The sequence below is a fragment of the Notechis scutatus genome, chromosome 2 (assembly GCF_049901735.1).
Source record: "Notechis scutatus isolate UNSWTSFEM ecotype Mainland chromosome 2, rNotScu1.2, whole genome shotgun sequence".
Taxonomy (NCBI): domain Eukaryota; kingdom Metazoa; phylum Chordata; class Lepidosauria; order Squamata; family Elapidae; genus Notechis; species Notechis scutatus.
The window spans coordinates 119,142,341-119,157,044 of NC_142010.1; the positions used below are offsets into that span (position 1 = coordinate 119,142,341).

Sequence of the window (14,704 nt, forward strand, 5' to 3'; positions counted from 1 at the left end):
ACAAAGAAAACTTTTTAGCTGGTCTGGGGCTAGGCAATCTAGGCAACCACAGAGCCGAATCTAGTTATGAATTCAGTTTTGCTGCCCCTCAGATGACAGTTTCTGAAACACGGTAGGACGCCTTCCCGCCGTTTTGAAGTGGAACGCTGCACCTGAAAACCAGAATAGAAGCCCAGGATCTCTTAGCCTGGAGTGGATGACAGGCAGATTTGGAATTTAGTGAACATCTTGCGAGTTGGGCAACAAAATAGCTGCATGGGGAACTAACTGGTTACAAAGCACCAATTGACCAGTACGCCAGCTCTTCCTCCTGCAGACTGCACTCTACGAACCCTTACTTACTTCTGTCATTTTCATGAGCAGCTAGATAAGAGGCTAAATACTTTTATTTTTATGGTGTTTTTTTTTAAAAAAACAGTTCTTTTGGAGCCTGGAGATGTTCCTGGAAATTATCATGCTGGACTGGAGCCTGTGACATCACATTACAGCATGCCAGCTTCCGTTTAAAAAAATTATAATTCCACCCTAAAAGAGTTTTTCATTAATCCCTATTTGTTTATTTAAAAAAATGAAAAGCTCATGAAGTATAGGAAGTCTTAAAGCAAACGAGAGGGTGTCCACAGGCACAGTGGCATCCCTGGGAAATATGCTGGAGGTGCACTACCTCTAAGACCTGAGAGAATGTTATTGTCATTACAAAGGGGTGGGTGGGAGAAAGGAAATCTTGAGAACTTCTGCTTCTCTTAGAGGAGGAAAAACTGGAGAATCTTATTGGTGAAGTCAACATAAAGGTAATCCTTGACTTGCAACCATTTGTTTAGTGATTTAAATTTTACAACGGCACGGAAAAAAGTGACTTATGACCTGTTTTTACACTTACAACCGTAGCAGCATCCCCATGGTCTGTAATCAAAATTTGGTCACTTGGCAACCAAGATGTATTTTATGACAGCTGCACTCTGTCCCACAGTCATGTGGATCCCCATTTGTAAACTTCCCAGCCGGCTTCCAACAGGCAATGTCTGGGGAAAGCCAGATTCCCTTAACAACCATAGGATTCACTTAATAATTGCAGCGATTCGTTTAACAATGGTGGCAAAAAAAAAGGTTGTCCAATGGGGCACAACTCGCTTAACCACTGTCTTGCTTTGCAATGCAAATTTTGGACTCCATTGTGATCGTAAGTTGAGGACTACCTGTAATCACCCCCTTTATATGATCATGAGCTGTAGTTATCACCAAATGAGTGTCTGGGGATAAATGACCACACGTTGGTACTGATAACTCCTCTCCCCTGCTGCAAGTTATCTACCAGGTCAAACATTGAGACATAATTACATCATGGTAACGTTTGTGTGATGACCTTATTGCCCAGATAAGTCCTCACTTTGGTGCCCCTGTGTTTTGCTATGGAAGCTGCTCAAGGCAGCCTCGGACACAAACATTGCCCAATCTTGGATAAAATCTTAAAATGATTGCCAAGGTCTCTCAGCAATACCACAAGCTGAAGGATGGATTGCCTAGGAATCTCTGTCTCCTGACTGAAGTCTGCAGCTCAGGGATTGTTTGACACACGTTGGAACAAAGGAGCGCACAACTCTCTTCTTTCATGTAGCCACCTCAAAAGCCCAATGTAGTAACAGACTTAGTTGCTGCCCTGGCCAACCTAAGGAGAGACAAAAGGGTTTTTTTCTCTCTGTCAAGGCCATTGTGGGCCCAAGAAAAGGTCAGCGTTAAATAAAATCTTCTTTTGAGCTTTTCTGGATGTGATCCCCATTTGTTCTGAGGTAAAACAGGTAGTCCTTGAGTTACAATCATTTGTTCACTGACAATCTGAAGTTATCACGGCACTGAAAAAAGTGGCATGACTGTTTTTCACACTTTTCACAGCCAGATTCACTTAACAACCATTTTACTAACTTAACAGCTGCAGAGATTTATTTAACCATTGCGGCAAGGAAGATTGTAAAATGGGACAAAACTCACAATCATCGTCTTGCTTAAGCAATGGAAATTTGGGACTCAATTGTGGCCATAGGTTGAGGACTATCTGTACCATGGACAAATTCATTTTCGGCAAAAGAAGTGCAAATACAAATCAGCACTTGAGCCTGGATCAAGATACATTCTGTCCACACCACTACGTCCTCCTCGTGTCTTATTTGTTTCTCTTCCTAATTTACTGCAGGTAGTTCTACAGTTGCAACCTTAATGGGGCCTTCTCATAATGCTTGCAAATTGTAATGATCATAAAACCATTTGTGACTGACCCAATTTTACTTTTTTTTCCAGCAGTCACTAAGCGAACACGGCAGTCCTAAGTGTGAATGCTGCGGTTGTTAAGTGAACCCCTTGTTCGCTGTGGAGTGGTTTCTGCCAAAAAACTGCAAAACCATCGTAAAGCATGGTCACGTGACTGTAGGACACTGCAAATGGCCATGAAGGCATCCATACTGCCAGACACCCAAAGTGCTGCCTCATAACCATGGGGGATGGGCGGGTGCAACTGTCAGAACTTGCAATTCAGGTCATAAGTCTCCTTTTCCAGGTCATAATTTTGAATGGTTGCTAAATGACTTGTCTGACAGGTTCAATAGGATGTATCCAGACAGGTTGGTAGGATTACTCTACCGTTCCAGACCATGGACCTGTTCTCATGGTCTAATTAATACCTTCTGACTCCCGGGAAGATAAGGAAAGCGCCACCACGCTGCAGATACTCAAGCTGGCAGGAGACACAGCTGAAGGAAGGGTCCCTGCCGGAGCCTCCACTTTTTCAGCCTCAGGTGTGTTGCTGTCCAAGTCAACCGCGTAGATGTCAGAATGGGTGCTGTAGTACATGCAGCTTCCCCCGCTGCAGGCTGCACACAGAACTGGTCCTTGTAGATAATATTCCCGGAGCTCTGGGACTTTGACTTCTTCTCCTTGAGAGGCCTTGATGGCCACCATTTTACCATAGTGTCCCAAAGCCACAACACAGTCACAACCCAAGCCTCCATAGGCTGGATTCTCCTCCACACCCAGGGATTTCCGTTCAGTCCTCAGGGCCCCAATGAAGACCACTGGCTCCTCCAGATGGTGAAGGATCTTGACGGGCGAGTCTTCCCAGCCGTGGTCTCCAGGGGAGCTTAGGGCCTTCAAAGGCACTGAACACAACTGCCCATCGGGGAAGCCACAGAGGATCATGGGAGAATCTAGCAGGGCAGCGTCCACACCGAAAAGGAGGCTGAAGAGGGGCTCCTCCAACACGAACCCCCCAGAATGGCGAAGTCCCTCCCAATGGTCACTGGCACCAGGAGCAGATGCACAACACAGCACCGGGAGGAAGTGGGCCAAAGACATATCACCATCGTTGCTTGTGCTGGTGGTGATGTCTACATGGCTGACTGGCTGATGTGGCAATTTCTCCTGGCTCTCAGGGCCTGGGAGTTTGTGGAGATTCATGCACCACTTCTCCCGGACTTGGGAAAGGGTGACCAAGACATCATTGAGCAGCGTGAAGGTGCAAAGTGTGGCATCAGGGAGAGCGCAGGCATCACAGCCCATGGGGAAAATGCTGGAAAAGCAATCGCCTTCCTCGCCATCCGTCTGCTTCACTAACCTTCAAAGCAAACAAGAAAAACCTCTCAGACTAGCCAAAGGGAGAAAACTCGGAAATAGCACTGGCAAATCAGAAGGTTTAGCATCCGCTTCGCTGAGCTGGATTCAGGAATGGGGAGAGCTGGATTAAGACGGACAGAACAACACCTCTGGAGGGAAGTTCTAGCCCCTTAATTACTTTTTTACTTTTTGCCGACAAGAATTCTTTTTTAAGCTGCTTGGAACCTGGAAAAGAATGGCAAAAGAATGAATGGCAGAAAAACACACAAAAACAGCCAAGGGACAACCTAGATGTGACAGCCAAGAACAGGACTCCCTGAAGATTTCTAATGTGTTCCTACAGGCTACATTAGATAGATGCTCTATCTGGGTCAATGGGACTGGCAGGGAGATTTGAATGCTCTCCTTGACCCAGCCTCCATTAAAAGCAGCAAAGTGTGAAGCTGTTGTTTGCACGTGTTGTGTGATGGTATTAACAGTTTCACTAGATAAGGAAAGGCAACCTCAGGAGGGTGTTGAGCTTCAGGATTTAATTATCATGGTCTAGACCAGTGGTCACCAACCAGTGGTCTACGAGAAAATTTTGGTGGTCTGCAGAGAAATGTCACCCCCAGAGCACCCCTCCCCAAAAGCAATTAATCCAGGCTGCGTGGGAACACAAGGCTGCACCGCCTACATGGCCCACAGGAACACAAGGCTTGCGTTGTCTTGTACTGCGAACAACACGAGGTAGTGAGAGGAGGGGGAAAGGGCGGAGGGGAGGAACTTGCCCCACATGCCTCGCCTGGCCACCGGGCTGCTTCTTTTTGCTTCTTTCTTCTTCTGCTTTTGGCTGAACGCAAGGAAAGCAGCAAAAGTTTTTCTTTCTTTCCCCAAACTCCGCCAGAAATGAGTCTTTGGGACTCTGCAAAGCCTCCTGCTCCAAGAGGCTGCGTTGGCAAAGACTCATTTCTGATGGAGTTTGGGGAAGAGAAAGAGTTCTGCTGCTTCTGCTGCTTTCCTTGCATGAAGCCAAAAGTCTCTCTCTCTCATCCCCTCACCCCGAGAACGGAGTTGGAGATGGTATCCTGCGATCCCAAATAAAGAATGATCAATCAGTAGGAAAATGGGGTGGGGAATTTTCCTGCAGACTTTTTTGAGGATTTTCCCAGGGTCTCTGATCAGTGGGAATTAAAATTATGAGTTTAGTGTTCCCTAAGGTCCAAAAGGTTGGCGACCCTTGGTCTAGACAACCGATTTCCTGATGTTTCACCAGACTTTTGAATGGTTATCCTGCCTTTGAAGATGCTAACCACAGTTTCTAGCAAATCATCAGGAAATCTGTTGTCTAGACCAGTGTTTCTTAAACTTTTTGTTCTTAAGACCTCTTCCTGTGCTTAAAAGCTAGAGAGAATCCCAAAAGAGCTTACAATTTTTATGGATTTTATCTATCAATATTTACCATATTAAAAATTAAAATGGACACATTCGTGAAATATTTATTCATCGAATCATGTAAAAATAACAATATTAAACCTATTAGACACTGATGTAATTTTTTTCATGAAGAAAACCTGCATTTTTTAACAAATCAAAAATGAGAAGAGTGACATTGCTTTAAAGTTTTGCAATAAGTTTAATATCTGGCAAACAATTTTGATTTCACAGAGCCTGAGAAGGTCTTGGTGGAGCTCCAGAGGTCCTCAGAGCACACTTGAACCAATACTGGTCTAGACAATGGTCGCTAAACCTTGATGTTCAACACTGCCCAACAGATACTGCCCACGCAAGCTCAGTGGGGAAAGGAAAAGACAAACCTTGATTTCCACAATGCCAAGATTCTAGTCAATGCTCGGGATTGCATGTTTTGTTAGCCTTTCCATGTGTCTAGGGGAGAACAGTGAGAGCAATTAACCAATGGAACAGCTTGCTGTAAAAAGTTGTGAGTGCTTCATCACTGAAGCTTTTAAGAAGAGACTCGATAGTCATTAGGGTCTCCTGCTTGAGCAGGGGGTTGGACTAGAAGACCTCCAAAGTCCCTTCCAGCTCTATTCTGATTGACATTGACAGAAAACTGGGTGTATAACATTGGGCAAAATGGGCTTGTTGCTCATTGATGGGGGTCTGGGGTACAGGATTTGAATGATGTACCATGTTTAAGGTCTCATTCCCGATTAATAAACACATCCTCCTAAATCCAATACGGACACAGAAAAGATGCCATACGTATTCAGCTTTTGCCGAACTTCTGCCCAGCAAGCTGCTGTTGGTGGCACGTGTCTTGTAATACCAAGATGTGCTTATTACACTGTGCTTCTTGGCCTCTTGAATACGGTTTGAAAATTGCTGTTGGCCCAGAATCTAGTAACAGAGATGGGTGAGTGATTCTTCTTGAAAATGTCATATCCCCCCCCCACCCCCTCCCCCGCATTGCAACTTAACCATCTTCTCTTCTCCTAACTTAAGGTATCCTTGTCTTTGTTCCTCTTGCCCCTAACTCCCAACCGTCTGGAAACATCCTGCATTCTCCAAAGAATCTGAGTTCTCCCCCCCCCCCCCCGCTACTTTAGAGATGCCTTTTAGAGCAGCTTCCTGTTGCTATCTCTTGCTTACTTCCTTCAAACCCCTTTTGCGTACATTCCCCTCCCCTATTATAAGCATAGCTCCTGACTAGCCTAAGGGAGGAGTTAGATGACATCGACAGCAAGATCATTCCCAAAGCTCCCAATCCGATTTCTCTATGAATCATCTGACCTCTGTGGGCTCAAAAGAGGTTCGATTGGCCACATCCGATCAACATATCAGACCTATCCTATCCTATCTTATATCCTATATCCTATATCCAAATCCTATCATATATCCTACCCTATCCTTACATCCAGAGGTTACAAGTGCTCCATCACTTGGGGGGGGGGGGTTTCAAGAAAAGACTGGACCGCCATTTGTCTGGAATGGTATAGGGTGTCCTGCTTGAGCAAAAGACCTCCAAGGTCCCTTCCAACCAGGGTTGGGATTCAACTGGAGTTACTACCGGTTCGGTTATTATGTTGTGCCGCGCAAAGCAGCTGAGATTGAAAAAGCAGGAAATAAAGGTCAGAGAAGAGCCCGGGTCGGCAGGTGGGCCAAACAGCATCAGACACAGAACCGGTTCTGTGTCTGCTGCTCTTCAGAGCTACCAGTTCTATAGAGCCGGGCAGAACCGGTAGCATCCCACCCCTGCTTCCAGCCCTATCTTTCTATGTTCCTAGTCTATGTGATCACTCCAGCCTTTAATTCAAGAATTTTAGGCAAGGGAGGAAGCTTGGAATACTTAATGCAATCACATTCCATCCCTCACCTGCTTTGATAGTCCAAGGACACGCAATAAATGCCAACTCCAGCACAGAGAATATACAGCTGATGGTGGAGGGGCAAGAGCTCCACATGCCAGACTTGATCAGGAAACCTGTAGACAGCCTAGGAAGAAAACAGGAAGGAGGATCGCAAAAAGCCTTCAGGGAGGTAAAATATGCATTAGCAGACATCTTTTACAGCCCATTTTCTGGTTTATAGACTGATATTAGACCTCACAGGAAGACTGGGCACATAAATATATATCCAACTGGTCATCAATAGCCCTAGAATGAGCAGGGAAGATCTTCCCTAATAAAATCTGCTTTGGTTCCAGATAAGCCAAAGTGTGCATTATTTACTATCAAACTAGCACCAGTCCTCATTTAGTTGCTAAGCAACAGGGTTGTTAAGGAAAACATAACACAGCCACAATGAAATCCCTCCCTCACTTCTGCCACAGTCATTAAGTGAGACAGCACATGGCCGTGACTTGCGATTTTACTGCTGGCTCCTCTATGGATTCTGCTTGTCAGAAGACAACTTATGAAGGGTGCAAATGACAATGACATGACTGCGGGATGCTGTGACAGTGGTAAACACCCCCGCCTCCAGTTGCAAAGTACCCTAATCTTGATTATGTGAACATGGGGATCAGGGGTGGGATTCAAATTTTTAACAACCAGTTCTGTGGGCGTGGCTTAGGTGGTGGGCGTGGCTTAGTGGTCATGTTATTGGCTGGGTATGGCCAACTCAATATCACTCACATGAAGGTACACATCTCCTCGCCTGGCCTCTCATGACTGTGAGGATGCTGCAACAGTCATAAGTGTGAAAAATGGTCATAAGTCACTTTTTTTTAGTGCCATTGTAACTTTGAATGGTCACTCCACACAAGTACCAGCAAAGGAGGGGAAAAAAACCTCCAGACACATTCCTAAGACAGAAAGTCTAGTCCTGCCAAGAATGTAATAAGGGTCAACGGAGAGGCAGTTTCTGTAAGCAACACCAGAATGTTTCCTTCCTGCCTTCCTTACAGGATTAGGCCAGTAATTTCTTCTCACAACCAGTTCTCCAAACTGCTTAGAATGTTAACAACCGATTCTAGCAAATAGGTGCGAACTGATAGAATCCCACCCCTGATGGGGATGCTGTGACAGGCATACATGTGAGAACCATTACTTTTTCAACACTGTCATAATTTCAAATGGTCACTAAATAAGACAATCATTAAAGGAGATCTACCTGTAACCTTACCCTGGTGCTTGACACTTATTTCATTACAGGAATTAAGAGTCTTTACACCACTGAATTTATTTATTTTTTTAAATTATTATTGGTACTGTTTCTTTGTTAGTAAAGTAGCATTGAGTAGGTGAAGCTTTTCTCCACCTGTAGGTTAAGTGGTAGAAATTTCACCTCAATTTACTCCCCTCATGCCACATGTTGTCAAAATCGTGAACACAATGCTGGTGAAAAGCTGGTAATCCTCACCTGCGGAGGCCACAAACTTTATCTGGTGAAAAAGTGCAAACCAAAACAACGAGGAGATTGAAAATCTGTCTCTCCAAAAGCCGAGTTATATCACCACCTGTCTCAACTACCACAATGCACAGGGCTGCCTTTAATCACCACCTGGAAGCTTCCGTTGGTAGAGAATGCAGTGGATCAAATGCTCACCACCGGACATCACTTGAGGAGTCCATAACCTCTGTTACTGCAGGCTCCGCTTTGGCTGCTCATTGGCGTCTGTGTGCAAACTAAAGCGTGGATGTTAATCTACAAAGACCTTCACGCTTGGCAACAGGTTACTGGCAGAACTGCAGCACCCTATGAAATTCGCCTGTGCTTCTGTCAGGAGAAACAAGCAACTACTCCCTGTTTCTGGGAGGTCTGGAAAGTTAAAATGAGAGGAAGAGAGAAATGTGTGCAGACTTACAACAGAAGTAGAGAGCTATTACTCCTGTTTGTGCCTCTTGCCTGGACTACCTTGAAGGACTAACCGCCACTGAGGACTGGATAGATTATGATGGAATAGGAATCTACTATAATCAAATAATAAGTTGCTGTCTTGTGCAGAATCAGGATCCTCCGAGTATCATTTAAGACACCTTGGCACATCTAGTCTGAAGCCATTTTCTGAATATTCCTTGATTTAAAAGGAGCTTCATTCTCAACTCAAGGGAAGCTTGAAGTAAAGATTATTTGTTTTGTTTCTTTATCTGAGGATGTGCAGTTGTTACTATTTTCACCCAAAAGCATACCCTGCAATAAGAGGAGAATGTTATTTTGCATGTCATTCCTCCTTTTAAGCCATTAACGATTGCTGATACGTTGCTGAACAAGTGGCATATTATATCCAAGATGGGGGCTATCATTTCAGCAGTGAGAGAGCAAGCAGCAGCCAACACAAACATCGGTCTGCAGTCAAAGCTGCAACAGTATTATAAGCACAGAGAACGGAGTATCATCTCTGCATGAGAAAGCCCTGCAAAATCTGTATTTTTATCATTTTTATGAGAAAGTAATAATCTATATGCATATTAACCTATTTGTTACCTATCTCTATGTGAGTGGAAAGTGTGCACGGTTCAGCTGGTTATTATCAAAATAGGCTTCTTAGGTAAAATCAAAAGAATAAATTAAAGGAGTGTCTTTAATACAGGGTTTCTGAACCTCAATAAGTTTCAAGTATGCAATTTCAACTCCCAGAATTCCCTAGCCAGCTTACCAGCTGGGGAATTCTGGGAGTTGAAATCCACCCACTTTAAAATGGTGGAGATTCAGAAACATTGCTTTAATGTGTGAAAGTATGATTTAAATCTAGGAATCAACACTGGAAAATCTATGCAACACTGGAAAATATATTTCATATATGTATCACTTGTGCCAATACAGCAAATAGAAAACATAATCTTCATTTTCTAGTTCAACAAGACTACTCTAGAGACAAAAGGCAGATTTGTAAGGACAGTTTTAAGAGGTTGGGGGTGGGTGGGAAATCACCACAGATTGATGTCAAGAATTGGATGCTACACGTAGGTGACTTATGAAGAACAACCAATTTGCTACCAAAGGTTGCTATGGTGAAAAAGATATCATAAAAAATCATCAAGAAAAATCTAAACTAAGGATTTGAACAGTTAAGAGCATCTCTGCATCTCACACATCATCTCTGCCTGTTCAATTTTATAGGAAAAAAATTAATAATCCAAGGACTCTTTCAAACATTAAGCTGTGGTTTCCAGCAGACTATTTATGTAAAATACCAGATAAAGTGGGGAGGAGGGAGAGCGGGACTGAACTTGGGTGATCTTGGGCTCCAGTTAGAATAATGTGATGGGGAGGGCAGAAAACAAAGCATGAAACCAGTCTGGGTTAACCATATAGGATCCATTTCATGTTGGTTCTTTCTCTGAACTACTGTGCCACTCTTATTATTAAGCCTCCCACACACACACACACATACACAAGCTATGTTAGCAGTGCATTCCACTCATCTGTTCTCTGCTTGTAAGAAGCAGACTAGGCTTTTTTTAAAGAAATAACAGATTAGAAGCTCAAGGGACTAATGAAGGAAAAACACAATGCCCCAGTTTCAGCTACATTTCTGATCAAGTTTTACATTTATCAGGAATAGCATAGGAGCTAACAGTATGGATAAAGAGAATGTGGTGTATCTTTTGCTCTGATACAGAATTATGAAAAGCAAACTTCATTTTCTCCCACTGTCTTGCTTTTCTCCTAAAAATTCACATGCAGGAAAACAACTTCCAGCACTTATTTACAAAATATTTTGGTTCCTGGTAGCAAATGTAAACCAATGTGTTTTGAAAGCGTCCTAAAATGATGAACAATAAAAAAATACCTGGCACATGTATATTCGCCAAAAAAATACTGGTCACAATCCAATCACAGAATGGATTTCCATACTGTCAGGACATCTTTTATGACTGGGATAGATTAGCTGGTGCCCTACAGAAGTTCTGCACTACTCCTTAGCTCCCAGAAACATGACAAATTAGAGATTTTGTAGCCCAAACTTCTAAGTTATCTCCCACTGTGCAAAAGGTACATTGTATGCTATTATTGCTTTTCTTTACACAGTTTCCTCTGGTGCAAGAGTTTGCTTTCTGTCAGTACTTTTGACTCTTAAACAAACCCGCTACTACTTCTATCTTTGAGTCTCCTGAAGGGAAGGAGCAGAGAAATTCAACATGCTGTAAGGGATAACATTATTGTGTTGCAGTGCTGTTCTACTTTTTCTCTTTTTAGTTCAAATGCTGTATTTAAATTAGGATTAGTGACATAAGGTAGATCTGTATAGAATTCACTTCGTGCTCATGTGCTGCATAAACATGTTTATTTTTAGCATTTACAGTGTTGAATAAAATTCAAGATAAAATTACAAACTGGGAAATAGAGCTACCATGAAAATGAAGGCATGTCTTCAAATCAATTTTTACCCACCGAGTCAAACTCAATTTACAGAGACTTTTGGGTACACCCATGCAGCCTTCTTGCCAACAGTATGGTATGGTTTGCCAATGCATTCTTGCAGAACACATTTTCAAGCTTCCCTGTCTGGTCTGCAGACCAGAAATTCCTAGAAGTTTCCCATCCCAATACTAACCAGGGATGACCCTGCTTTGCTTCTTAGATCAATCAAGGTCATTGATTGATACAGCAACCTGCTGCAGACATACAGTAGTGGTATTTAATCCATCCCAGCATCCTCTGATGCTTTGGACAACAATCCCCATCATACACTAAATAAAGAGCAGTGGAATTGTACTTCATTATATCTGGAAGCTGTCAGACTGGAGAAGATAGCTTTAAGCTAGCGCTAAAGGATGCAGTGTGAATTGCACCTGCAATTGTCTTCAGTGCTTAAACAATGCATTGTTCTGTACACTGATGGAAGATAGTAAACCAGGTTAAGAGAGATCAGCTAGGATCCTGAAATTATTAACATACTAGTGTTTTCAAACTTTTAAAGACGCTTCTGCTGCTGCTGTCAGGATCTTTAGAGGCTCTGCCTCCTTCAGCCACTCCGTCAGCCCTAAAATTGCCTCCTCAGCATCTGACCTGATTTCCAGCGTCTGGTATCTCCCCATGGCTCCTGGCCCTGAAAGGAGGAGGCTCGGCTAGCAGGACCAAGCGCCAGTCCAGACGTACCTTCATCAGCCGCCCTTCTTGGTCGTAGACATAGACGTACTCGGTGCCATTGGAGAGGTAGATCTGGTTCTCGTGGCACAGCACGCGGGGCTTCCCGGCTGCCAATCCCCCAACCGGACAGCAAAATCCCGCCAGGTAATCCACCCTGTGCCCCACTTGGGCCATGACTGCCGCTGCCAGCCTGGAAAGGGGAATCAGAGAGATGTGGGGGTAGAACCGGAGAGCCCTTCAGGTGTCACCCCGCCTCGTCTGCGAAAGCACGTGGGAACGGAGCAAGTCAGCTTGCGTGCAAGGGGCCGCCCCACCCGGGCCATACTACTCCAGCCCCGGCGCCTCCGGTGGGAACGAAGAGAACAATAAACCCCGAAGGACACCCACCTACCCACCCACCCACATATACACACACACAACACACACACACAACACACACACAGACTTTCACAATAGACAAGGCAAGGCTCGAGGCGGGAAAGGAAATCGTCCCAAATCGCAAACCGGCAAGCAACTGGTCTCACTCCCCGCCCCCCAAATCCGGCATAGGTCGCGCCCCACCACCCCGCCACAAAGCCAGAGGGGCGGAGCTTCCATTCTGACCCCGCCTCCTCCTTCTCTCCAAGGCAGCGGTCGGAACGCCACCCGTTACTAAGCGCGGGGAGAGGCGCTGCTTTACGGCTTTCTCTGTCTGTCTGTCTCTCTCTCTCTCTCTCCGTGCTGTCGACTGGAGCTGGCGGAAGCACAAGGGGCTGCAGAGACGGTTTACGACGCGCCGTAAAGAAAGGGAGGGGGAAGGGAGGGCGAGCTCTTGCGCGCCTTTTCCTACTGCTGGTGCGCCTCGCTGTTGCCATGGGGATGAGAAGAGTGGGTCCTGGTACGGGAGCGGCTTGCTAGGGAATAAACGAATGTCAGGGCAGCCCAAGGAGAGGATGCTCGGCGCTGGGGCTGGGGCTACGAAGAGGGACTCGCGGAGCCAATGCACATGGTCTTCCATTTGTATTTGAAGGAGGAAAGCTTAGAAAGTGTGTGTGGTTCCCACTGGTGGGAGGAGAAGGGGATACTGCAAAAAAAAAAAAAACATTCTTAGCTGGACTGGGCTCCTCCTGGTATGCCGGGAAGCTCCTGGTCGATCTTGCCATTAGATGGGAAGCCAAACGGCATCGGGTTGCTTGGATGGGAGACCACCAGGAAATCAGAGGACTGGATTGGGAATGGAAAAATACATGTGCATGGGTAGCAAAGAAGCTGCCTGGATGCGTCCATAGAGCCAAATGAAAGAGCTTGACTCCAAGTTGCATTTAATGTAGGAACTCTTGAGAGTGGTTTCTGATGGACACTGAGGATACCTGGGTTTTGTGGGACTCCTAACATTATTACCCTGTGAAATCAGATGTGTAGGGAAAAAAGCAAACACATCTGGACTCCAGAAGGAATCCTAGTCATCCATCTTTGGAAATGAGTGAGGCGCAGTGGCAGTCTTCGACTTAACAATAGTTCATTTAGTGACCGAAGTTATAATGGAACTGAAAAAAGTGATTTATCACCATTTTTCACACAACCATTGCAGCATCCCCATGATCATGTGATTAAAATTCAGATACTTGGCAACTGACTCATTTATGGCAGTTGCAGTGTCCCAGGGTCATGTGATCACCTTTTGTGACTTTCTGACAAGCAAAGTTAATCGGGAAACTTTGGCAGTGATTCACTTAACTGTGGCAAGAAAGGCTGTGAAATGGGGCAAAACTCACTTAACAACTATCTTGCTTAGCAACAGAAATTTTGAGGTTGATTGTGGTTGTAAGTCGAGGAGTACCTGTATTGCAGGCTAACTGCCCACAGCAGGAGTTTGGTCCTGATGGGGCTCAAGGTTGACTCAGCCTTCCATCCTTCCTGGGCAGTGGTGGGATTCAATTATTTTTACTACCAATTCTGTGGCCGTGGCTTGGTGGACGTGGCAGGGGAAGGATACTGTAAAATCTCCAGTCAGAGGTGGTGTTTGCTGTTTCTCCGAACTACTCAAAATTTCCGCTACCGGTTTCCAGAACTGGTCAGAACCTGCTGAATACCACTTCTGTTCCTAGGTCCGTAAAATAAGGATGCAGCTAGTTGGGGGCAATATGCTTACATTGTAAACTGCTCAGAAAGTGCTGTAAAGCACTAAGGAGCAGGGTATAAGTCTTAAATTCTACTGCTATTGCTATTGTTTTATCTGTAGATACTGTGTATACCGTGGCTCAAAAATTGGACTTGAATCATGAGTTCACAAGTTGACTTTGAACGGGTTTCTTAAGCTTCTCTAATAGGACTGTGGTGGCTTTAAATAAATAGAAATAAGTATAGTCAGAAAAAAAACAGCCGTCCCACCAAGTCAGCCATATTTTGCTCCCACGCTAAAAATGTGAATATCAGTACAAAAAATAATAATTGGCTCTGTACCCAGCCTACCAAAGGTTCATGTGGCTAGGCATTGTGGTGAGTACCGGTACTATATTTGACAAGATGTTGCCTGCTATTGTTTCTACAGCTTTTTGTTCTATTAAAGTTTTGTAATAATTGTTCAGATCCAACCTCACATTTGAAAGCTAAAATGAGAAAGTGGTAATCATCTGGCATTTGCATT

At 44.5% G+C, this 14,704-nt stretch overlaps 1 protein-coding gene across 5 annotated transcripts in view; it reads right to left on the minus strand.

Annotated features, from left to right (window-relative positions):
- FAAP100 (FA core complex associated protein 100) overlaps positions 1-12,845 on the minus strand; it is a 37,943-nt gene extending 25,098 nt beyond the window's left edge. For 2 of the 5 annotated variants that reach the window (XM_087956026.1, XM_087956025.1), the window contains exons 1-3: positions 12,088-12,475; positions 6,917-7,035; positions 2,673-3,601 (exon numbers count right to left, since the gene is read on the minus strand). In XM_087956026.1, the coding sequence (XP_087812152.1) occupies positions 2,673-3,601; positions 6,917-7,035; positions 12,088-12,252 (1,213 nt within the window). In that variant the 5' untranslated portion in view covers positions 12,253-12,475. The other 3 variants (XM_087956027.1, XM_087956023.1, XM_087956024.1) reach the window with 3 other exon arrangements.
- Between the last annotated feature and the right edge of the window lie 1,859 nt (positions 12,846-14,704).